This window comes from Mustela lutreola, chromosome 4 (genome assembly GCF_030435805.1).
Source record: "Mustela lutreola isolate mMusLut2 chromosome 4, mMusLut2.pri, whole genome shotgun sequence".
Taxonomy (NCBI): Eukaryota; Metazoa; Chordata; class Mammalia; order Carnivora; family Mustelidae; genus Mustela; species Mustela lutreola.
This window is the reverse complement of record NC_081293.1, coordinates 156,167,407-156,187,138: the sequence shown is the minus strand read 5'-3', so window position 1 is coordinate 156,187,138 and position 19,732 is coordinate 156,167,407. Positions and strand designations below refer to the sequence as shown.

Genomic DNA, 19,732 nt, shown 5'->3' with positions numbered 1-19,732 from the left:
TTATTTTTACTGCTGGTTTCTCCATCTGTGCAGTTACCACATTTTCCTAGAAAACAAGAAGAAAATGTCTCTGGCTCCCTTAAATGTTACCTAACAGGAAATGCCTACCTCATTCTTAGGCTGCCTAACTACATCTCCCAGATTTATTATAAATGTCAATGTTTTCTGCTCCCAGAGGGGAAAAAAGGTGGGTCAGAGATAAGCAAAGTATTTCAAAGTTACTTTCCTACTGTGGCTCTGAGAGGAAAAGGACCCTGCCAGCTACGTCGGGAGGCATTTCTTAAGTTTCCAAAGTAACGGGTGGCCAGGCCCACTGCAGGGAAAGGAATGTTCGCTCACCCCAATTCGGAAGGGCATCAGGCAAAACTATGTGCCAGTCCCCCAAGACCCTGCATACAGGCACAAACCCGCTCACCCTAACCCCGGCACAGGATCCCAGCACTGGGTAGCGGCTATAGTTTCGTTTACTCTGTCTGACTTCAACCCCTTCGTGCCCACGATGAACACTAGAAACAATGATGCATCCCACCTGACCTGACTCTCCTATGGAAACAAAATTCATTTCTAAAGGAGATGAGATTGGTTGTAATATTCCTAAGCAAAACACCCCAGAGCTTCCTATTTTGTTATAGCTCTTTATTCCGTAACACTGATCACAAAGAGAAGTATAGGAAGTACAAAGAGATGTATGGTAGAAAGTACTCTGGGATGTCCGCATTTGGCTTAATATCCACCCACTATTTTGTCTGGGGCTTTTATTTCTAAAAGGGATCCTAGGGAAGATGGGATCAAAATCAGAAATAGTTTTGCCAATGTCAGCTGCCCAGCCCTGGTTTCGTGAGACAGAATTTTCCTTATAAACTTTGTTTTCCACCCTCTCTAACCCCACTAGCCAAGACAAGATACATTCCCACAATGCTAGTGCCTGGAGGGGACTTGGAAATGAGAGCGTACTCTGATTTTTACAGATGAGCGAACAAAGGTCGGGGGTGGGGAGAGCTGACATGCCAACGGCCACGCAGTGGTCAGGGAGGACACTGGGCTAGAATCATTTTCCCCAGCCAACAGATTCCAGAGTGATTCACTGCAAACGGGAAAATGTGGGTCTTTCTAACACCAGTCCCAGCACTTAGATAAAGGAGGCATGCTACATTTTATGAAGGTTATCTGTGCAAGGGATCAAATAACAGTAAAAAAGAAATACCCCCAGAAGAATGGCTTCGTCTGTGGAAGACCACGTCCCCACCCCACTGAAGCCAGAATCTTTGATGAGGGGGGCTCAGGCTTGCACACAGCCCACCACTCAGGTCCAATCTCTGACGAGAGCCTTGTCCCGAACCAAGAACCCCACCAATGAAGTTAGTGAGAGCGTGCGCGCGTGTGTGCACACACACACACACCCCTCTCCCTGCATCTGCTAAGGCAAACTCAAATCTCATCTCACAATCTCTGGAGACCTATTCATTTGGGGGAAAGAAGCTAGTTCTTAATCAAATAATAGGATTTACCACCTGATTTAGCCTTCAGATGCCACTGTTCACTGAAGAATAATCACCAGGAGGACAGTCATCGGGAAACAGTGTCCTGTTGTCACAGAGCTACCACAGCTTTCTAATTGGTGCCACAAAGTGCCTGTGGTGTCTCACCATGAGAGAAAAATCAGGGTCCTCATATATGCCCCTCAAGTACTGGCTTGAAGGAAAGCTGGAAAATCACTCACTACCAGCCACATCAACAGATACATCATGTCTTAAATTACTCACCCCTGAACCATGCCAGTGGTTTCCGTAATGACCTCCTTTCTCGCTCCCACCCCACCTGCCCCCCGGCTGCCCCCAGCAACCCCAGCCCCAACATCACCAACCACAGACCTGGCTGGTGATCCTCATTCTCTGTCCCTCCTTTCCCATGAGGTGTCCTCTGGACCAAACACCATGGAGGGAGTAAAAAAGAGGCAAACATCACCAGATTTGGAAGGCTCTTTAATAGCAAGCGTATGGTAATTACATTGGTAGATGAGGTCCTCACTCCCCGGGGAGGGAGGACGGAGCAGATGTGGACAGGGCTCACTTTCGGGCTTACACTGCTTGAGGCTTCTAGAACAAAGGGTAACAAGTCTTTTTGGCAACCCATTTCACAGTTTTGTCATTTACAAGAGATTTCTTGGAAAAGAAATATAAAGGCGAAGAAAACATACACACCCTGCAGGAAACATTTTTGCCTAAGGAAAAAAGAACCCCCAAACTGTTCCTTGATTTTGCTTCTCATGTAGATGGCTAAACTCTGCTCTCCTAGCCAAACGAAGACTGGCTCACAGATCATTCCCGATCTTCCCCGAGAACGGACAATTTGCTTTCTCCTCTAAAAAGGGGACAGGACTGTTGTATCTTTACCCACCTTGCTATCAGAAGGTACTCAGAGTGAAAAAACAACGCTTAAGAAACAAAAGCGATACAGAAGAACGAACCAGGGAAAGGCAGCTGTACAAAGAACAGACTATCTGCTTTCTCGGTGGGACTGAGTAACTTGAATACAGTTCTCAGTAAATGAAGTGTTTATTTTTACGTGGCCTGGCACACACTTTCGACAGCTTGGGTCTATTCAGCCACACAGTGCTGTAAAGAAGGTTTCTAACGTGTGATGCTCACAGTCCTCTATTTTTGTAATACAAATTTAAATAAAAATATCGACGACACCATCTTATGTAACAGTTTACCCAGGGGAACGTGAGCTATAGACATTTACCACGGACCCCACGTTGCCATGGACACCAGAGGCTACGGGCAGCCTGGCAAGTTTTAGATATTCTGAATAACATCTAAAAGGCTTCAGCCTTTCAGGTCATACCTGGTGTCACAAAACCAAGATAACTTGTTGGGTCTTTGTGGAAGAGGATTCATGTTTCATACCAAAAAAAAAAAAAAAAAAAATTGGGCTTCTCTGGTAATCTAAAGACTAAGTAATAGGCAGTGGCCCCTCTGTGGGGTTGACAGTCCTTCTAGGGAAGAAGGATCTGTGATGCACTTGAGTTTTAATTTTGTTATTTCCTCAACCCTGAAAAGTGGAGTAGGCGGGCTCTGCCCTCCAGCCCCTGGGGGCATTCCTGACCCATGGCCTCCTCCACACTGAGAGCAAGATCAAGTCCGGTTCACCTGCTGCCTGCCAGGTGATTGGAGCCTGCACATGTGGTTGCACTCTGGAAAGACAGGGTTCTCTGGCTAACAGCTGGTTTACTGAGGAAAACTCCACCATCTTTGTGGGACACCTGCTGTCTCCTTGGCTGCCGGGCATTTGCAAAGCTGCAAATCCATTCCCAACACAGGTCTTGCCTCTCAACACGCAGGCGGTTCCTTCGAGAATAGCTAGCTCCTAGTGGGATAGCCCTAAAAACAGTTTTCCTGTACCGTGCACAATACCTGTCTTCCAGCTTTTTCTTTATTATTATTATTTTTTTAAAGAATTAGACACTAACTCTCCCGTCCTTTCTCATCTCCTCCCACTGCAGATTAAGTCCTGCCTATTCCTCTCTGCCTCTTGAACCATGGAAAATCAGGTTTGTTCATATCCGTTTCCCAACTTGTGAATTTTAATATGCAAGGGAGATTTCTAAAATATAAATTCCAATGATGCTGGGAAGCGCAGCTCCCCGAGGTCCATACACTTTGTGCTCTTATGAGACAGACACAATCTTTAGAGATGTCATTGTGCTGAAGGAAAGGTTGCTATTTGTATGTGAAAAATGACAGTAGCTATGAGAGGAGAGAAATTTTTCACTTAAGGACCCTGGAAACCTAAATCTGGCACCAAGACGGGAGGATTCCTAAATAAGAGACTCTCATGTTCTAGTCATATAAAAAAAATCCAAAACACACAAAAAAACCCCAAAGTCCTATATGCTGCTATGAGCCTGTGAGGCATGAGTGTAACTGAGCCAGAGTGTGGCAGGCGTTGTGGGGGGGGGGGGGGTCCTACCTCCCTGCCTGGCTCCCTAACTCATTCTCTGGTTTCCCAAAGTGTGCTCAGTGTGACTGTCAGGCAGAGCCAGTGACTAGGTGGCCATAAGAAATATGTCTCTGTGATTCACTCAAACCCAGCATCAAGGTTTGGTAAGGTTATCACAGGCAGGATTTCACAGCTGGCCCACAGTGATCAATAAGCCATCAATCATCCTCTCCCCACAAAGTTCACACACACTCACATGCTCACGTGCTCACACACACACACACACACAGTCTCTCTCTTCTTTCTCTCTCCTGGACAACATGGCAAAAAGTCAAAGTATTCCTCTTTCACCCTCTCCTTGCTCTTCTTCATGCAAAATTTCCTCTCTCAGTTAAGTTAAACTCATTCCACTTCCAAAGCCGCAGTCTGTCGGGGCACAAGGGAAAGCCACGCCTTCAGCCGACAGAGCCTACACATTTGGGACAAGTACGTTTCTGTATCTCTGGGCCTGTGTCCTCCATCTAAGGGACCGGAAGTCATCAGCCCCTCAGACACTCATAGAACATCAGAAACCTATTCTAAGGTAGTCCTTGGCCAGCATTCTCAGGACAGCATCTCCGCAAGATCCAAAATGTATTTCTTTCTCCTTTCCCTAAAAGTGTCCTTGCCCATTGCTCTTAGCACACATACATACCATAAGGCAGTTAGGGAATGACAGTGGTGAAAGCAGAAGGGCAAACAGCCCTTCTTTCAGGCGAGTCAGGGGACTTGCCCAAGGTCACGTGGTCCCTGTTAGAGCCAGGGCTAGAATCCAGGTCTCTCTTCTAACTCCCGGGTCCATGCTCTTCCCACCGCACCAAACTAACTCTTCTTAAGTGTTTATCTGTTTGTGAAAGTCAGGAATTCATCTAACCACAGAACCTCTTCCTTAGCAAAGACGGCCGCCTGCCTTGCTGGCTGTCAGGGGGCGCTCTGCACCACGCGAGCTCTGACGCCACATGCACACCCCGGACTGTAAACCCGCAGCCGTGGGAGCCAGCACAGGCACATGCAGCAGCAAGGGCAGCTGGGGAGGGGCACAGTCAGAAAAAGGGAAGTTTTGGAGGAAACGGTTCCATCTGCTAATGCCTTCTGGGGTTTTGCCATGAAAATAAGTGACACACAGTACTGTTATTCTCAATTCCTGGGGCAGAACAAAGAGGAGATTTCTCCTCAGCCCACTGAATGGCTGAGTTGATCTCAGTTCTGTGTTTATAAATAGAACATTAACATAATAATACCAAAATGCATTTGGTCAAAGCCTAAACGCTTTTTCATAAAATACATTTTATATTAATGTCCATTCCATTCGCAAACATATGTAAATTGAGCTGCTAAGCCTCTATGTGTAAAATTCCAGTTTACCTTCCAATGGAGGAAGCTAGTCAAGATTCTTCACCTCAGTCAGTGGCAGAAGTCATTCTTTTAGCCTATTGTGTTAAAACAGAGGGTTACCAAACCCCAGCGCTATCTACAGAATGCAGCTCACAACTGCCTGCGCCCAGGTACTTAGTCAATGGGAAGACAGGCAAGGACAGAGCACAGAACATGTTCACCCACTGGAGGAAACATCAAGGTTTGTGCTGGGAATAGGCTACTCGGAAGGAAATTCATTTCACGTGAAATTAATCTTCCATACGCTTTTCCAAGAACAGAAAAAATGTGGGTACTGAAGCATGGAGGGAAACTGCTGTAGGGTTTTCCCCGTGACTTAAAACTGCAGTACCCTGTTCTACCACTAGCAGCCGCACTCTTCATGGCACCAGTCAATCAAACAGAAAATGGTGATAGAATCAGGTTAATACTGACAGGCCTGAGGCTATAGAAATAGACTCCTGGAAGCTCTGTGCTCGCTGCTGCTGCTTTTTTGTTGTTGTTGTTTTTTTTTTTTTTAAGTTCCAAACTATGACAACCTAACAGCCATGTGTGTGCATGTTAATAACATTTCCACCCCAGATGCTATGTTTGGTCAAGGGTTGTGAAAGAGGCATTCTGCTTTGAGAGATCCAGAAGGGTCCAAGAAAATGAATACTTTAAATAATTCCACGTAAGCATTACAAAGGATTTCCCCTGTAAGTATTTGTTGGCTAAGTGACAGCAGTGTTTCCAATTATTAAGTAGCTGTTTCTGGGAGTTGTCTTAGTATTTTGATCATTGAAACTTCCCATCTGAACCAAGCTAACCCACGACTGAAAGAGTCCCAATTTGATATCACTTTAAAAATTCACTTCTGTTAGGTCCGTCCAAGGACTTGATTATAGTTTTTTAAATAAATTATACAGTGGGATCCTTTTCTTGACCTTTTCTTTTTTAAGGAATAAAAGACAAATTAAGAAAGTAAAGAAAGATTCCATTATAAGTTTAAAAAAACTGTTTATCCTGGTTTATTTCCCCCATTAAATTTATCTATGGCTTCAAAGTTTAAGTGGCACTTGGATTCTGAATGTTTTCATGATTTAACAAGTTGCCATCTGGTTATAAAGACAGAATGTGAATGTTTCACTTCATATGTGGGACGGTTTATAGATATTTTAAAGAAATCAATCATTTATGTCACCCCATTGATATTTTCGACTATTAGATTTTAAAAGTGGCTTTGGAATTAGCATGTTTTAAAATAACTGAACATGCAAGTAATGCTTATACCAACCATGAACCCGCTGCTATCTATCCAGGTAACTCAGTAATGGCAGAACGCTTCAACAAAGGCTTCTCTGCCTCTCTTCCCTTCTTCGTCCAAAGCTAAGTGATTATCCTTTTCTGCTCTTGTATTTGCATTTGTGCAGTTTAATGACTAGATATTAAAATTCATGCTTTATAAGCAAATTCCTTCACTTATGGACACACTTAAAAAGTACATAAAAAGTGCAGACTGCATTTCTTCTCTGTCATGCTTTCCCTCAATAATGTCACCTGTGAGGACTCAAAACATATCCTTAATGCATTCAGAGTTCTCCACATTCGAGTCAGCAAATGGTAGTTCTTCAACACAAACTCAAGAGAGAACAGTCAGCCACAAAATGGACTCTAAATTCAAAATGGCAAAGGCTACCAAGACAACCCCATAAAAACCCACTGAAACGGGAGTAAAATTCAGGTCACTTCTGAGCAAAGCTCATCCCAGATATTTTGCGGTCAATAAAAAGGTACTTAGTTTGAATTTGGATGCTGGGAGTCAGACGTCCTGTTTCGAAGTGCTAATGCAAAAAATGCTAACCCAGGAGCACGCGACCCCACCTCAGGTACCAGGGGGTCCACTCTCCTCAGGTGGGAGCCCTCGGAAGGTTACTGCTGACTGACTCCCATTTGGGGGTGGTCCGCCTCTGGCTCCTCCTCTTCCACGTCTGCACTGTACTCTTCAAACGCATCATCGTCAGCATCCGGAAGCCCCAGTAACTAGAGGAGAGAGGAGAGTACAGTGTGAGCGCCAAATGGCCCAGGGGCAGGAAGAGAACCAAAGACATCTGATCCAAATTCATCAACATTTAACAGGACTCAGCACAGCAGCTACAGATTTCCCACTGGAGTCAACCATCCCTACAACCATGTTTATGAACATACTGGAAGGAAATGTCAGTCCTTCAATGGACTGGAGCCCAAAGGGCTAGGTTTTATTGGGGATCCTGGAGACTCTCTACTTCTAAGTATCAAAACATGGCACCACACACAACCAATGGAGAATAATATCGTATACACACACACACACACACACACCCCTGGATGTCAGCCATAATTCAATGAACATGCTGACTATTCCATCAAGACATAAAAAATCTACCCCCTCTATATTTTCTTTCCAAAAACCAAGTGCTGCTAGTATTTATAATGCACCTGTAAAAATGTAAAAAAGCTACTGAAAATTTTAATTTTCTTTCGTTAAATTATGGTGCATCTGTAAGATGGGATCTTATATACCTACTTAAAATAGTATTTTGAGTGACTTGATACAGAAACATGTACCTAAGTGTAAAAAGAGCATGGTGAAAATTGCATTTTCATTATGATACAGATTTTATTAAAGTTTATCCACAACTCCATGGCAAAAAAGACTTTGAATGAAATACATCCAAATTTTAAGAGTATTGTTTCAGGCAGTGTGGTTATGGGTAAGTTTTTTCCTTTTTATCTTTTTGCATTTTCCAAAGGCTCTATCATTATCTTTGGGGATATTCACAATAAATACCCAGGAAACATCTTTTCAAAGTACTGAATGGTCTTTGCTTGGAAACTAAGTGTCGTTTGCTGGGCCTGATCAGTATGAAAGAAAAGCCTTGGTGCTGGCAGGGAGCGGAGGCCTTGGCCACTCCTGGGCCCTGCCTGTGATCATCGTGCTTCTGTCCCACAGCTCCTCCCTCAGATTTAGTCTCCCGTGGCCATGACGTTCTCACATGGTGGCCCTGACGTTCTCACATGTTGGCCCTCTCGACTGGTCACTTTCAGGCAACTTGGCTGAATGGTGCCGGGATCCTAGCTAACTGGATGAAGCCACTACAGTAAGATGGACCATTCGGTTTGCTTTGCATTGCCTCCCTAATGCCCTGCGACCCTTCCCCTTCTTCCCATCCCAAATGCTGACAGGAGGAAACAGTAAGTCCCAGTCGAAAAAATGCTTTTCCAGTGAAGTTCTCCGACCCCAACTCCTGAGGGTCTCACAGAGCCCTGTGAACACACTCTGGACAAGATCATCTGCCAGGCCCTTGGTCATATTCTATGTGGGGCCTGGCAAGCCGGGCGTGACCAGCTGTAGACACACAAGCTTTCTCCTTTGAGCCCAGAGCACTGCAGCTGTCTCAACGGGCCACCACTGACTTGGAGGGGTGGGGCGAGAGAAGCACGTCTCCGCTATCCTGGAGTGGAGCGATCTGTGGAGCTATCTCGTGTATGCTTGGGGGAAGAGAGAAGCCCGTTTCTCCTCCTGCTGTCACCCTCTCACATAGCGGAACAAGCCCAAGATAACATTCGCCTCTAAAGAGAGAGAAAAGATGGCTACAGCGAACACAGATGGCAAGTATTTTGATGTCCCATTTTTTAGTTGAAGAGCTGCTTGGTGACACAGCGAGGTGAAAGTGTCAAATGAATGATGATATTTCAATTGCTGATAGAACAGAAATATCACGAGGTGCCTGGGTGGCTCAGTGGGTTAAAGCCTCTGCCTTCAGCTCAGGTCATGATCCTGGGGTCCTGCGATCGAGCCCCACATCGGACTCTCTCAGCGAGGAGCCTGCTTCCTCCTCTCTCTGCCTGCCTCTCTGCCTACTTGTGATCTCTGTCAGTCAAATAAATAAGAATCTTAAAAAAAAAAAAAACAAAAAAACAAAAACAGAAATATCATTGCCCCTACCAAGAACCTTAGAATTACCTAGATGCCAACAAAGGACACATTAATTCAAACAATAAATGTGACTCCTCACTGCACTAAGGGATACCCCTTAAAAGAGGAACAGCCAGTGGGTTCTCTCTCATTTAACAGATCTGACTGGTAGCCACTGCCTGGATTCCAAGGCTCAGTGGGAAAGACTGGTCAATTCGCCATGTGTCCATGGGTAAAGAAGGCACAGTCGAGGCACACATCTACACGTTTGCCATCTTGTCCTAAAGACACACACCACTGGTTATTCTTTTTCATAATACACTTGAGTGAATTACTGTTCACTCAGTAATTCAAACCCAGGCCCCAACCATAGGTACCCCTCAACACCCTTCCTCTCCTTGGCTTAGGGTGGTCTGTAGAAGAGGTTCCGGTGAGCCATGACCACTTCTCTTCCCCTTTCTCCTCTACCTAGCTCCCTGCCTTCCCTTTGACGAGAATCCAAAGCACATAGTTTTAGGTCTAGAGCATCTGCACAGGTGAGGCCTTTCCCTGGGATGTGACTTGTAGAACTGCTCACTCCCGACCCTTCCAGGAGGAAGAAAGAACATTAGCAGTTCTGACAGGCCTTCCCGACTTTCCAGGCACCCTTAATGCCGGGTCTACAGAGTCACTGAGAGGCTGTGCAGAAAAGGCACTGGACCCGGCATCCAGAAGCCAGGGCTCTAGTTGGGGACCGAGCCTCAGCATCCCTCTCTGTAAACTGGAGACCACGACACCTGCTCTATGTCCAGAGAAACTATGGAGATGAAATGAGAAATTGGGGCGTCCGGGTGGCTCAGTCGTTAGGCAGCTGCCTTTGGCTCAGGTCATGATCCCAGGGTCCTGTGATCGAGCCCCACATCGGGCTCCCTGCTCAGCAGGAAGCTTGCTTCTTCCTCTCCCACTCCCCCTGCTTGTGTTCCCTCTCTCTCTGTATCTCTCCCTGTCAAATAAATAAGTAAAATCTTTAAAAAAAAAAAAAAAAAAGAAAAAAACGAGAAAGTGAATGTTCCATGGGTGGCAAGTTGCAGAGCCTTATGTGAATTCGTGAGGTTAGATCCTGTTACCTTGGCTTCTCATTTTAAAATCCAGCAGTTCAGTTATTCAAGGGGACATGGTCTCCAGACCCTGCTTCTCCCTCTCCCTTCAGCTGTGCTTGATGTGGGACCAGCTCACTGTTAATCAGTATGACAAGAAGCAGGAAGAGAAGGAACTGAATTCCATTAGCCTCCTCACTTCATTCTCACACTCACAGTCAGCATGCCATTCCACAAAGCAATCTGGTCCTACTTCAGATTTAATAATGACAGTTAATATTGGTTACGTGACTATGTGTGAGGTACAGGGTTGGGCAGCCTTACATATATGAATTCTGTTAGTCCTCATTATAGCTGTCTGGGGTAGGTAATATCCTCCTATTACAGATAAGACCTAGAGGGGCTGAGTAAGTTGCACAGAGTCACCTAGTAAGTGTCAGAGTCAGAATTCAAACCCAGGCCATCAGATCACAGACAACAACATAAACTCCAGGCACCCAGGAGACTCCCTTCCAGCTGTCAGTGCTGCTCCTACAACTGGAAGCTTCAATATCTTCTACTGAGTAATACACCTTTTAAAAAATTCAACATTTATGAGTATATACAATTGGAAAAAGCACAGAGGAGAACAGGAAAAGCACTAGAACTATAATTTGCTTGGGATTGCAAAGAATACCATACAGAAAAGTAATAGTCCAGCATTCCCACCTCTGTCTCTAGTCGCATCTATGGCATGTTAAATCAACATTTAACTTCCAGATCTGTTTTTTGTTTGTCTTTGTTAAGTAGGCTCCACACCCAGTGTGGAGCCCAACATGGGGCTTGAACTCACAACCCTGAGATCAAAACCTGAGCTGAGATCAAGAGTCTGATGCTTGGGATGCCTGGGTGGCTCAGTAGGTTAAAGCCTCTGCCTTCAGCTCAGGTCATGGTCCCAGGGTCCTGGGATCAAGCCCCACGTCGGGCTTTCTGCTCAGGGGGGAGCCTGCTTCCCCGCCCCCTGCCTGCCTCTCTTCCTACTTGTGATCTCTGTCTGTCAAATAAATAAATAAAAATCTTAAAAAAAAAAAAAAGAGTCAGATACTTAACCAACTGAGCCACCCAGGTTCCCCTGGATCCAAATTTTTAACAGTCAAGAAGACATGCCAAATACAGGAATACAAACAGACTGGTAAGGACCCTGGGGTTCTTGCTTTTACGGGTGTGTATACGTTCCTTTTTTTTTTTTTTTTAAGATTTTATTTATTTATTTGACAGATCACAAGTAGGCAGAGAGGCAGGCAGAGGGGAGCAGGTTCCCTGCTGAGCAGAGAGCCCGATGCGGGGCTCAATCCCAGGACCCCAAGATCATGACCTGAGCCAAAGGCAGAGGCTTTAACCCTCTGAGCCACTCAGGTGCCCTGTGTATACGTTCTTATAAAGAAAGGGATACAGACCAAGAAATCTTATCTTGATACATTTAAATTAAATTGCTTTAACAGTCATAATCATTAATTCTGTTTGGTAAAATTTTTTCATTTGACCAGAAAAAAAAATTTTTATGCTAACCCTGAACAATAGTGTTGGCATTTCCAGGGGTTTGCTGTGCAAGAAGCTGCCTCTGGGCAACCCACAGTTTCACATAGGAACTTCTGGGACCCACCCACCTAAACAGGGTTGTACTTGAAGGGCAGAAATGCTAACACTTAAGCATTAAAGTTTCTTAGACCCAGGAGAGTATCAGTGATCTTCAGACTCAATCCAGGTCCTTTAGAAAGTGGGGTAAACTAGCTGAGGACAGATTTGGTTGGGATTTCCCATCTGCTGTCTCCAAAGGTGGCTCTCGTTCAGCATAGGGGGCTAGACTGTGTCTGTGGAAGAAAGGGAGAGGACATCTCTGCCTTGGAGGACACAGTCAATTAGCTAGGGGGCTTTTAGCAGGTGTCTTGTGGCTTCAGAGGTCCCTGGAAGCTCCTTCCAAAGGACTCCTTGGAGCACTTTACTGTAGGTGTGAGTCACCCAGAGATCTACTTACAATGTGGATTCTGATTCAGCTGGTCTCGGGTGGGACCAGAGATTCTGCATTTCTAAAAAGCTCCCCGGTGATGGAGATACTACTGGTCCAAAAACCATACTCTGAGTATTAAGTATTACCCTAAAGCTTTGGGGAACTTGCCACTGTTTACCTTAATGATCAATGACGCTGGGGGTACCAACAAACCTATAAGATTCTGGCCAGTCTGAAAAAAAGGAGAAAAAAGGGGTAGGTGGCAAGACAGAGATAAGACCCAAATGGGTAAGAGGCATAGGTACTCTCCTACCTTTGGGGGTCATCATATTTCCTAAAAAATACACACATTTGAAATTTCATACATGAGCAGAAAACAAAAGCTATGATAAGCTTGTCAACATTCAATGTCTTTTATTAAAACCCACAGGAGGACATAATCTTTTCTTATCAGACTTTCTGACCCACAGGTGGATTCTTTCTCCTCTCCCAGGGCCTTAACCAGACGATAAGAGTAGAAGCCAAGAACTGGACTTCTTCTGGGTCACAAAGGCCTTTTCTGTGGGGTTTAATCCCTCGCTCCTCACCCATTAGCCATAAACTGAAAATACGGATTTTGCTCAGGCCTGCAAGCTAGAGCTAGGGGAATTTCGCTGGTAGAAGCATCTCTGCTTTTTGAAATAAAAAACACGGAGTTGGAACGGCAACCTCAGGGAGGGGACCAGGGGTCAAAGAGAGCGAGAAAACCTGGGGAACCATGAGCTCTAACTCCAGGAAGGGCCATCAAAGCAACATCAACCCAACAGGACACAATGATGTCATAACAACAGATGCCTCGCGACCCTAAGGTCCACAGCGCTGGTAAGAGGAGGAGGAGTAATAGCCCAGGATAAAATAAAATAAAATAAAATAAAATAAAATAAAATAAAGCTTTGAGAGAAGCTGAAAGGGCAATGATAAGGTTTGACTTCACAGCTAAATTGGAAACGGTGAGCTCTTTTCTTGTGAACTGTTGTTGTTGTTTTGTTTTGTTTTTTTTAACCAGAGGAAGCCTGTCAGCTGTCAGTAAATAAGATATGAAAACACGGAGGAAAAAAACAAATGGCATGATCACCATTATTTAGATCCATCACCACTATTTTATTATCTACCTCAATCATCTGATGACCAGCAACTGTCAACCAAGGGCCACTGAAACAAGAAAAATAGAAGACTCCAGCATTTCTCCAATTAGCATTTATCAAGGCCCTTGATGGGTGTCTCTGAGGCCATTACTGGTTGCCGGACAGGGAGAAACCTGCCCGCTCACGGATGCCCATGCCAGCCTGCTTGGCGCTGTCATTTGCATATGGGTACTGTTTGGATAGGACATTCCAGTAGGGAAGTGGCCCAAGCCGGGAGGCCCCTGGAGGAGGAGCCGAAGGTGTGTCCCTCTGGGAAGGACGCTTCCCGCTGCATCCAGAGTCATGAATTCACCCAGGGAGCCAGAAATGGAGACGAACCTCAGCAGTGGGAACAGGCTTTGACGGTCCTTGATGTTCTTAGTCTGCTTCTGAAGCTCCACGTGAACCCTCCAGAGAGCAGAACAGGCATGACCTCCATTTTAAAGATGGGGACACTGAGGTCAAGCGACCTGCTAGAGGCCACAAAGGCAGGGGAGCCTGACAGCCCAGGGTAGAGCTGAGCCACCTCCCCCATCCCAGGGGGCATCTCTGAAGACTCGGAGCCACGGGGCCATGAGGAGCCCTTCTGGACTTCCTTCTTGGCCAGCTCTCCATCCCTCCTTGCCCATCTGGATCCTGCCATGTCTCCAGGTTTTACCTTCTCAGGAAGCCACTGCCTGGCACTTTGTTCCTCAGTGAGCCCACTCTCATCTGATATCCCCAGCCCTTCTTACACAGTGCGTAGACAATATAGGTTTGAAAAAAAAAAAATACAACACAGTTTCTGATGATGTCTTCTGTGACAACATTGAAAATCGAGGGACTACAGAAAAGAAAAAAAGTAAGAGCCATAACCCTATCGCCCAGAGGCTCTTTGCTCATAGGCCCCTCTAGGGGATGGGGGGGTGTTCCGTCCTCCCTGCGGAACCAGCTTCTACCCAGTGAGGTGCATGGTTACTGAAAGGATGTTTAGTATTTTGCCAAGACCAATGCTGATGAACTTATGCCTAGAATACCCCAATAAGACTTCCTCAAAAATCCCTTATCTTAGCTGGATGCTTCTGTTGAAATCATGTGCTGAAATCACATGTTGATAGCACGCGTTGAAATCACTTAGCAATTGTTTTCTCTCTCCAACAGAAATCTGAGAGTCCTGCAAAGGTTTCACTGAATCCTGCTTACTTCTCAATGGTGTTTTGCCTCGTGTCCTCACCCCATCCATATCCCTGCCAGCATTTATTTACTCAGTGCCCGTCCTGTGTAACATGTTGTACTAAGTACCCCACAAGAACCATATCACTTGATCCTCATAGATCCCTGAAGTAATATCATTAATAAACAGAGAAGTAACTTGGCTAAGGTCACACAGCCAGCACGTTCCTCAGTGGCCTACCCACAAAGCATGGGTTTCTCAACATGTAGTATCCTGAACCTACATAACCGGGTAGAGTCCATAAACAACACTCCGCGGTACGTGGTCACTAACATCCTCTTAGGAAATATTTCCCCAAAGTGGAGTAAGCACAGCAGGGAATGGAACTCCTTTGCTTGTTCTGCCCAGTATCTAGGAGACTGTCTGGATCGAAATAAGTGCTCTACCTTGTGACACATATGTTTTCATGACTATCTCTCCTACCAGCAAGTCAGCTCCTCGAGGGCGAGAGCTGGACACTGTATCCTGCTCCTCACTCTCCAAAGTTGTGTTTGGCAAACAGCAAATGATCAATATATTTTGTTGAAAATGTGACGAAGAAATAGAGAGAAAACAGGAGGAGTGAGATGGAGAAAACGAAAAAAATTTTTTGCTTTTCAGATCCAGAACAGATTTCTTGATGTGCTGGGGGAGGACTCTATGATACTGCCGGTTTTGGTGGTGGGGGACACACATGAGAGAAGGGGGACAAGCCCTGTGTGCAAAGTTGGGCTAGTCCTTGGACTGGGTCTTCTTCTTTAAAAAAAAAATTTATTTGAGAAAGAGAAAGAGAGAAGCAGGCTTCCCGTTGAGCAGGGAGCTGGATGCAGTACTCAGTCCCAGGACCTGAGCCAAAGGCAGCCACTTAATAAACTGAGCCACCCAGGGGCCTTGCTGTGTCTTATTTCTAAACGCAAAGCTCCTTTACAGGAAACTGATAAATAGCAACCGTGGGAAGGACCACATCTGTGAGTGGAGGGGAGAAGAGAAAGTTTCCTGTGGACATCCAGTAGCCCCTCGGTATAGTACATCACTCTCCTCGAATCACCCAACCTGGGACATGTCCTGGCTGATGGAAACCCAAAGCCCTGCATGTACTTCCTTTCCCTGATCCTGAGAAGGTACCTCCCACCTGCCTCTCCTTGAGGGGCAAAAAAGCCCAGGCACACATCAACTTTCCCACCAAAGGGGCGCTGTGCCAGGGCTTCCTCTCCTTGGAAGCACAGCCCTGCCTAGGATGTCAGGCTCTGCTTTAAAAGGGGACCCTGGAAGTCCGACATCAGATCAGGTCTGTGTGTCTCTGGGACACGCAGCAGCAAAATCAAAGAAAATGTTCAAATGACCCACTTGCATTCAGCTGCGCACCTGGATTTTCTTGGACCACATTTGTTTCTTTCCCTTTACAAGTGGCTGGCTGCCTGGTTGCCAAGATGCGGCCAGGTCTTCCTGGTAAAGAAAAACAGTAAAACGAGTTCTGGCGGGAGCTCGCCTTCTCCGGTGAGGCCAATTCTGCAGGAATTGTGTTTGTCATCCAGGAGAAGGGGCGCAGGAAGAAAACCAGGCGGCAGGCCACGAATGTAAGCCCTGTGAGAACACCAGCTGCATAGTGAATTTCACTGGCGAACAGATTTGTGGGATTTTTTTTTTTTTTTGGATTATTTATTTATTTATTTATTTGACAGAGAGAAATCACAAGTAGATGGAGAGGCAGGCAGAGAGAGAGGGAAGCAGGCTCCCTGCTGAGCAGAGAGCCCGATGCGGGACTCAATCCCAGGACCCTGAGACCATGACCTGAGCCGAAGGCAGTGGGCTTAACCCACTGAGCCACCCAGGCGCCCCTGTGGGTTTTTTTTTTTAGCTAATACTTGAGGGGGTCAAAATTTTTTTTTAATATTTTATTTATTTATTTGAGAGAGAGAGTGAGCAAGAGGGAGAAGGAGAGAGAATCTGAAGCCGAAACTCCTCTGAGTGCAGAGCCTGACCCCGCGAGGCTCCACCTCAAGGACAACAAGATCATGACCTGAGCCAAAGTCAAGTGGGATGCTTCATCGACTGAGCCAGCGAGGCACCCCTGGCGGGGGGGTTAATTTTTTAGAACATTTGACTACTTTCATATCTCTGCTTGGATGTCTAATAGGCATTTCTGACACTGGCATGCCAAACCAAGCTCCTGGTAGTATTGGTCATCTGCCCAATACAGCCTCCCCCTCCTCAGTAAAGGACAGCGCCATTCCCTTCACTGCAGGGGCAACGAACTCTGGTTGCCCTTGCCTTCTTTTTCTCCCTCCCCACTGTGGTCCGCCAGCAAGCCCAGAAGCGGACCCCTTCATTCCGCCATCGCTGTGACCCTCATCCTCTCACCTGTGTGACCCAACGGCCTCTGCCCTGGTCCTCCTGATCCCAGGAGGAGGAGGTCTTAACTGGTCAGGGAGGAGCTTTTCAAAATGTGAAGTTAGATACATCTGTGTTTTGGGGTTTTTTTGTTTGTTTGTTTTTAGATTTTATTTCTTTATTTGAGAGGAAAGGGAGCAGAGGAAAGGGCAGAGGGAGAAAGAGAAGCAGGCTCCCTGCTTGATCAAGGAGCCTGATGCGGGACTCGATCCCAGGACCCTGAGATCATGACCTGAGGCAAAGGCAGAGGCTTAACCCACTGAGCCACCCAGTCGGATCCTTCTGCACTCAAACTCCTCCGACGGCTCCCCATCACACCGGAGGAAAACCCAAACCCTTCTGTGCCCCACAAACTCCTGAACTTCCTTAGGTTCCTCTCTCGCTCCTCCCCAGCACCCCTCCACTTGTGCCACATCTGCCCCTCCTTGCTCCCTGACACTGATAGTCTCCTCCCCACCCCCTCCCACCCCCTTCCTGGCCTTTGTATTTGCTGTTGTCTCTACCTGGAAAGCTCTTCCCTGGATCTCCTCCTGATTCACACCTCAAGTTGTACTCAAATGTGAACTTAGTGAAGCTTCCTCTGGTTTCCTAATAAAAAATTCCGGTACCTCTGACACTTCTTACTTCCTTACCCTGACTTATCTATTTTTTTTCTCCTTGGCACTTATCACTAATACTTGATGTGCCGGACTTATCTACCTTGTCCCCACCCCGTCCACCACCACTAGAATATAAAGATAAGATTTCCATCTGTTGGAATTAAGTGTTAGGAAAAGCGTAGCCGGGTACTCGTAATATAAACAGAATGAATGAGGGATAGATCAGTACTTTGCAGTCATGAGTCTGTTCTGAATGAGCCAAGCAGGCTTAGAAAATTAAGTAGGAAAAAACGAATTGGCTGGACAAATGAAACAGATCAGAGAGAGTGAGAAAAGCTACTGAACTTCTATTCCTTGCAGTGGTGGATTGAGTGACTGGGACCAACTCTTCCTCAGAGAACTGAAAGTGCTGGATTAAATGTGAAAAATGCCTTCTTAAATATACTGAAGATGAAGAATCTTGAGAGGTAAACATAAAAAGCTGCTTTTGTCCTGAGGGCATCTGTTGACCTAGAAAGAAACAGCTAGAAACTTTATTGTGTTCCTGGCCTACTCTAAGAGCTCGGGGGACCAAAGTCAAACCCAACGTCTTCCAAAGGAGCAAGACCGTGATAAGCGATCCCCACTTGCAACTGAGATCCCAAAGACCTCTTACTGTCTGTTTGTATCCCTCCAAAATTCACGTGTTAAAATCCTAACCCTTGAGGAGACAGTATTAGGAGGTGGGGTCTTTGGGAGGTGATTAGGTCATGAATGTGGAGCCCACATGAATGGGATTGGTGCTCTTATGAAACAAGCCCCAGAGACCTCTCCTCCTTCCACCATGTGAGGTTACAGCGATAAAACAGCTGTCCATGAAGTGGGCCCTTCCTAGACACCTAATCGACTGTCACCTTGATCTTGGACTGCCTAGCCTCCACACCTGTGAGAAATCAATGTCTGTTGTTTAGAAGCTATTCAGTCTTTTATATTTTGTTACAGCAGCCTGAATGGACTAAGACAGCTCTCAGGACGAGGGTGAACGAGACGAAAGCAGATGTGCAGGCTGGCTTTTCATGATCTGGAGAATTCTAAGAACCATCAGTCTTAAATTGTTTGCAGGTGGTCTCAGGCTGATAGGCCCTCTGGAGCCCCAGCAGAAACAAATCAAAGTCCTCTCTGGAAGAAGTTACCATCATCTCAGGCCTCGATTCACTCCTAAATACCCATTTTCAAATACTGTAACCAGCACACAGAGATAATCCAATACACAAAGAAACCAGATACCAAGAATGAGAGCCGGTTGAAACAAAAGATAACAAAACAAGACTTACACACCTTAAAATATGGGAACGTCAGACATAGTCTCTTACACAACCATGCAATCGTGCCCACTTTGCTCAGAGCCCTGAAGGGCGAGCTTGAAAACAACAACAGAGAAGTAGATGCTCTTTTAAAAGATCTTAAAAAAATTCTAGAGCAAACATCATTGAAGGTGTAGAGAATTTATGGTGGACAGGGAACAGAACTCGGTGTGGGGGAGTGTCCTGACACCGGCCATGTGACTTCACCTTCCAGTAAAGATAAAGGGAAACAGGGAATCTTCAAAATAGGGGTGAGCAATTACTTTACCTGTTTTTCAACTAGAATGAAGACGAACTGCCAGCTCGCCCCGGATAGACAGATTCCTAAATCCTACATTGGGGCGTCAGAGGCGGTGGGGTGGGGGGTGGTGGGCAGAAAGCAAGCTCTCTAACAGAGAGTTTTTAAAAGAGAAAAGAATACAACCAGGATCCAATTTCATCCCTCTCCGTACCCACAGACACGGAGGCATGTCCCACGTATAGCCTTCCAACAGCTCCCCAGATAGAGGCCTCACTACCGTAAGAGAACCCCCACTGTGCTCCCAAGCATTCTGGCCTTACGTCTACCGGACAAAAGCAGGAATACTCAGAGGTCTCGTCAAGGCTCTGTCTGTTCCCCACCCTGTCAGAGATTCTCAACTCAAGTGATGCTAGAAATAACCATCATTCCTCCAGCAAACAGCTGTGTC

General features: G+C 46.0%; 1 protein-coding gene across 1 annotated transcript in view; it reads right to left on the bottom strand.

Moving 5' to 3' along the window:
- Positions 1–1,964: 1,964 nt before the first annotated feature.
- MTURN (maturin, neural progenitor differentiation regulator homolog) overlaps positions 1,965–19,732 on the bottom strand; it is a 28,963-nt gene continuing 11,195 nt past the window's right edge. The window contains exon 3 of the mRNA XM_059171472.1: positions 1,965–7,377. Coding sequence (XP_059027455.1) covers positions 7,267–7,377 — 111 coding nt within the window. The 3' untranslated portion in view covers positions 1,965–7,266. The remainder of the gene's footprint in view (positions 7,378–19,732) is intronic.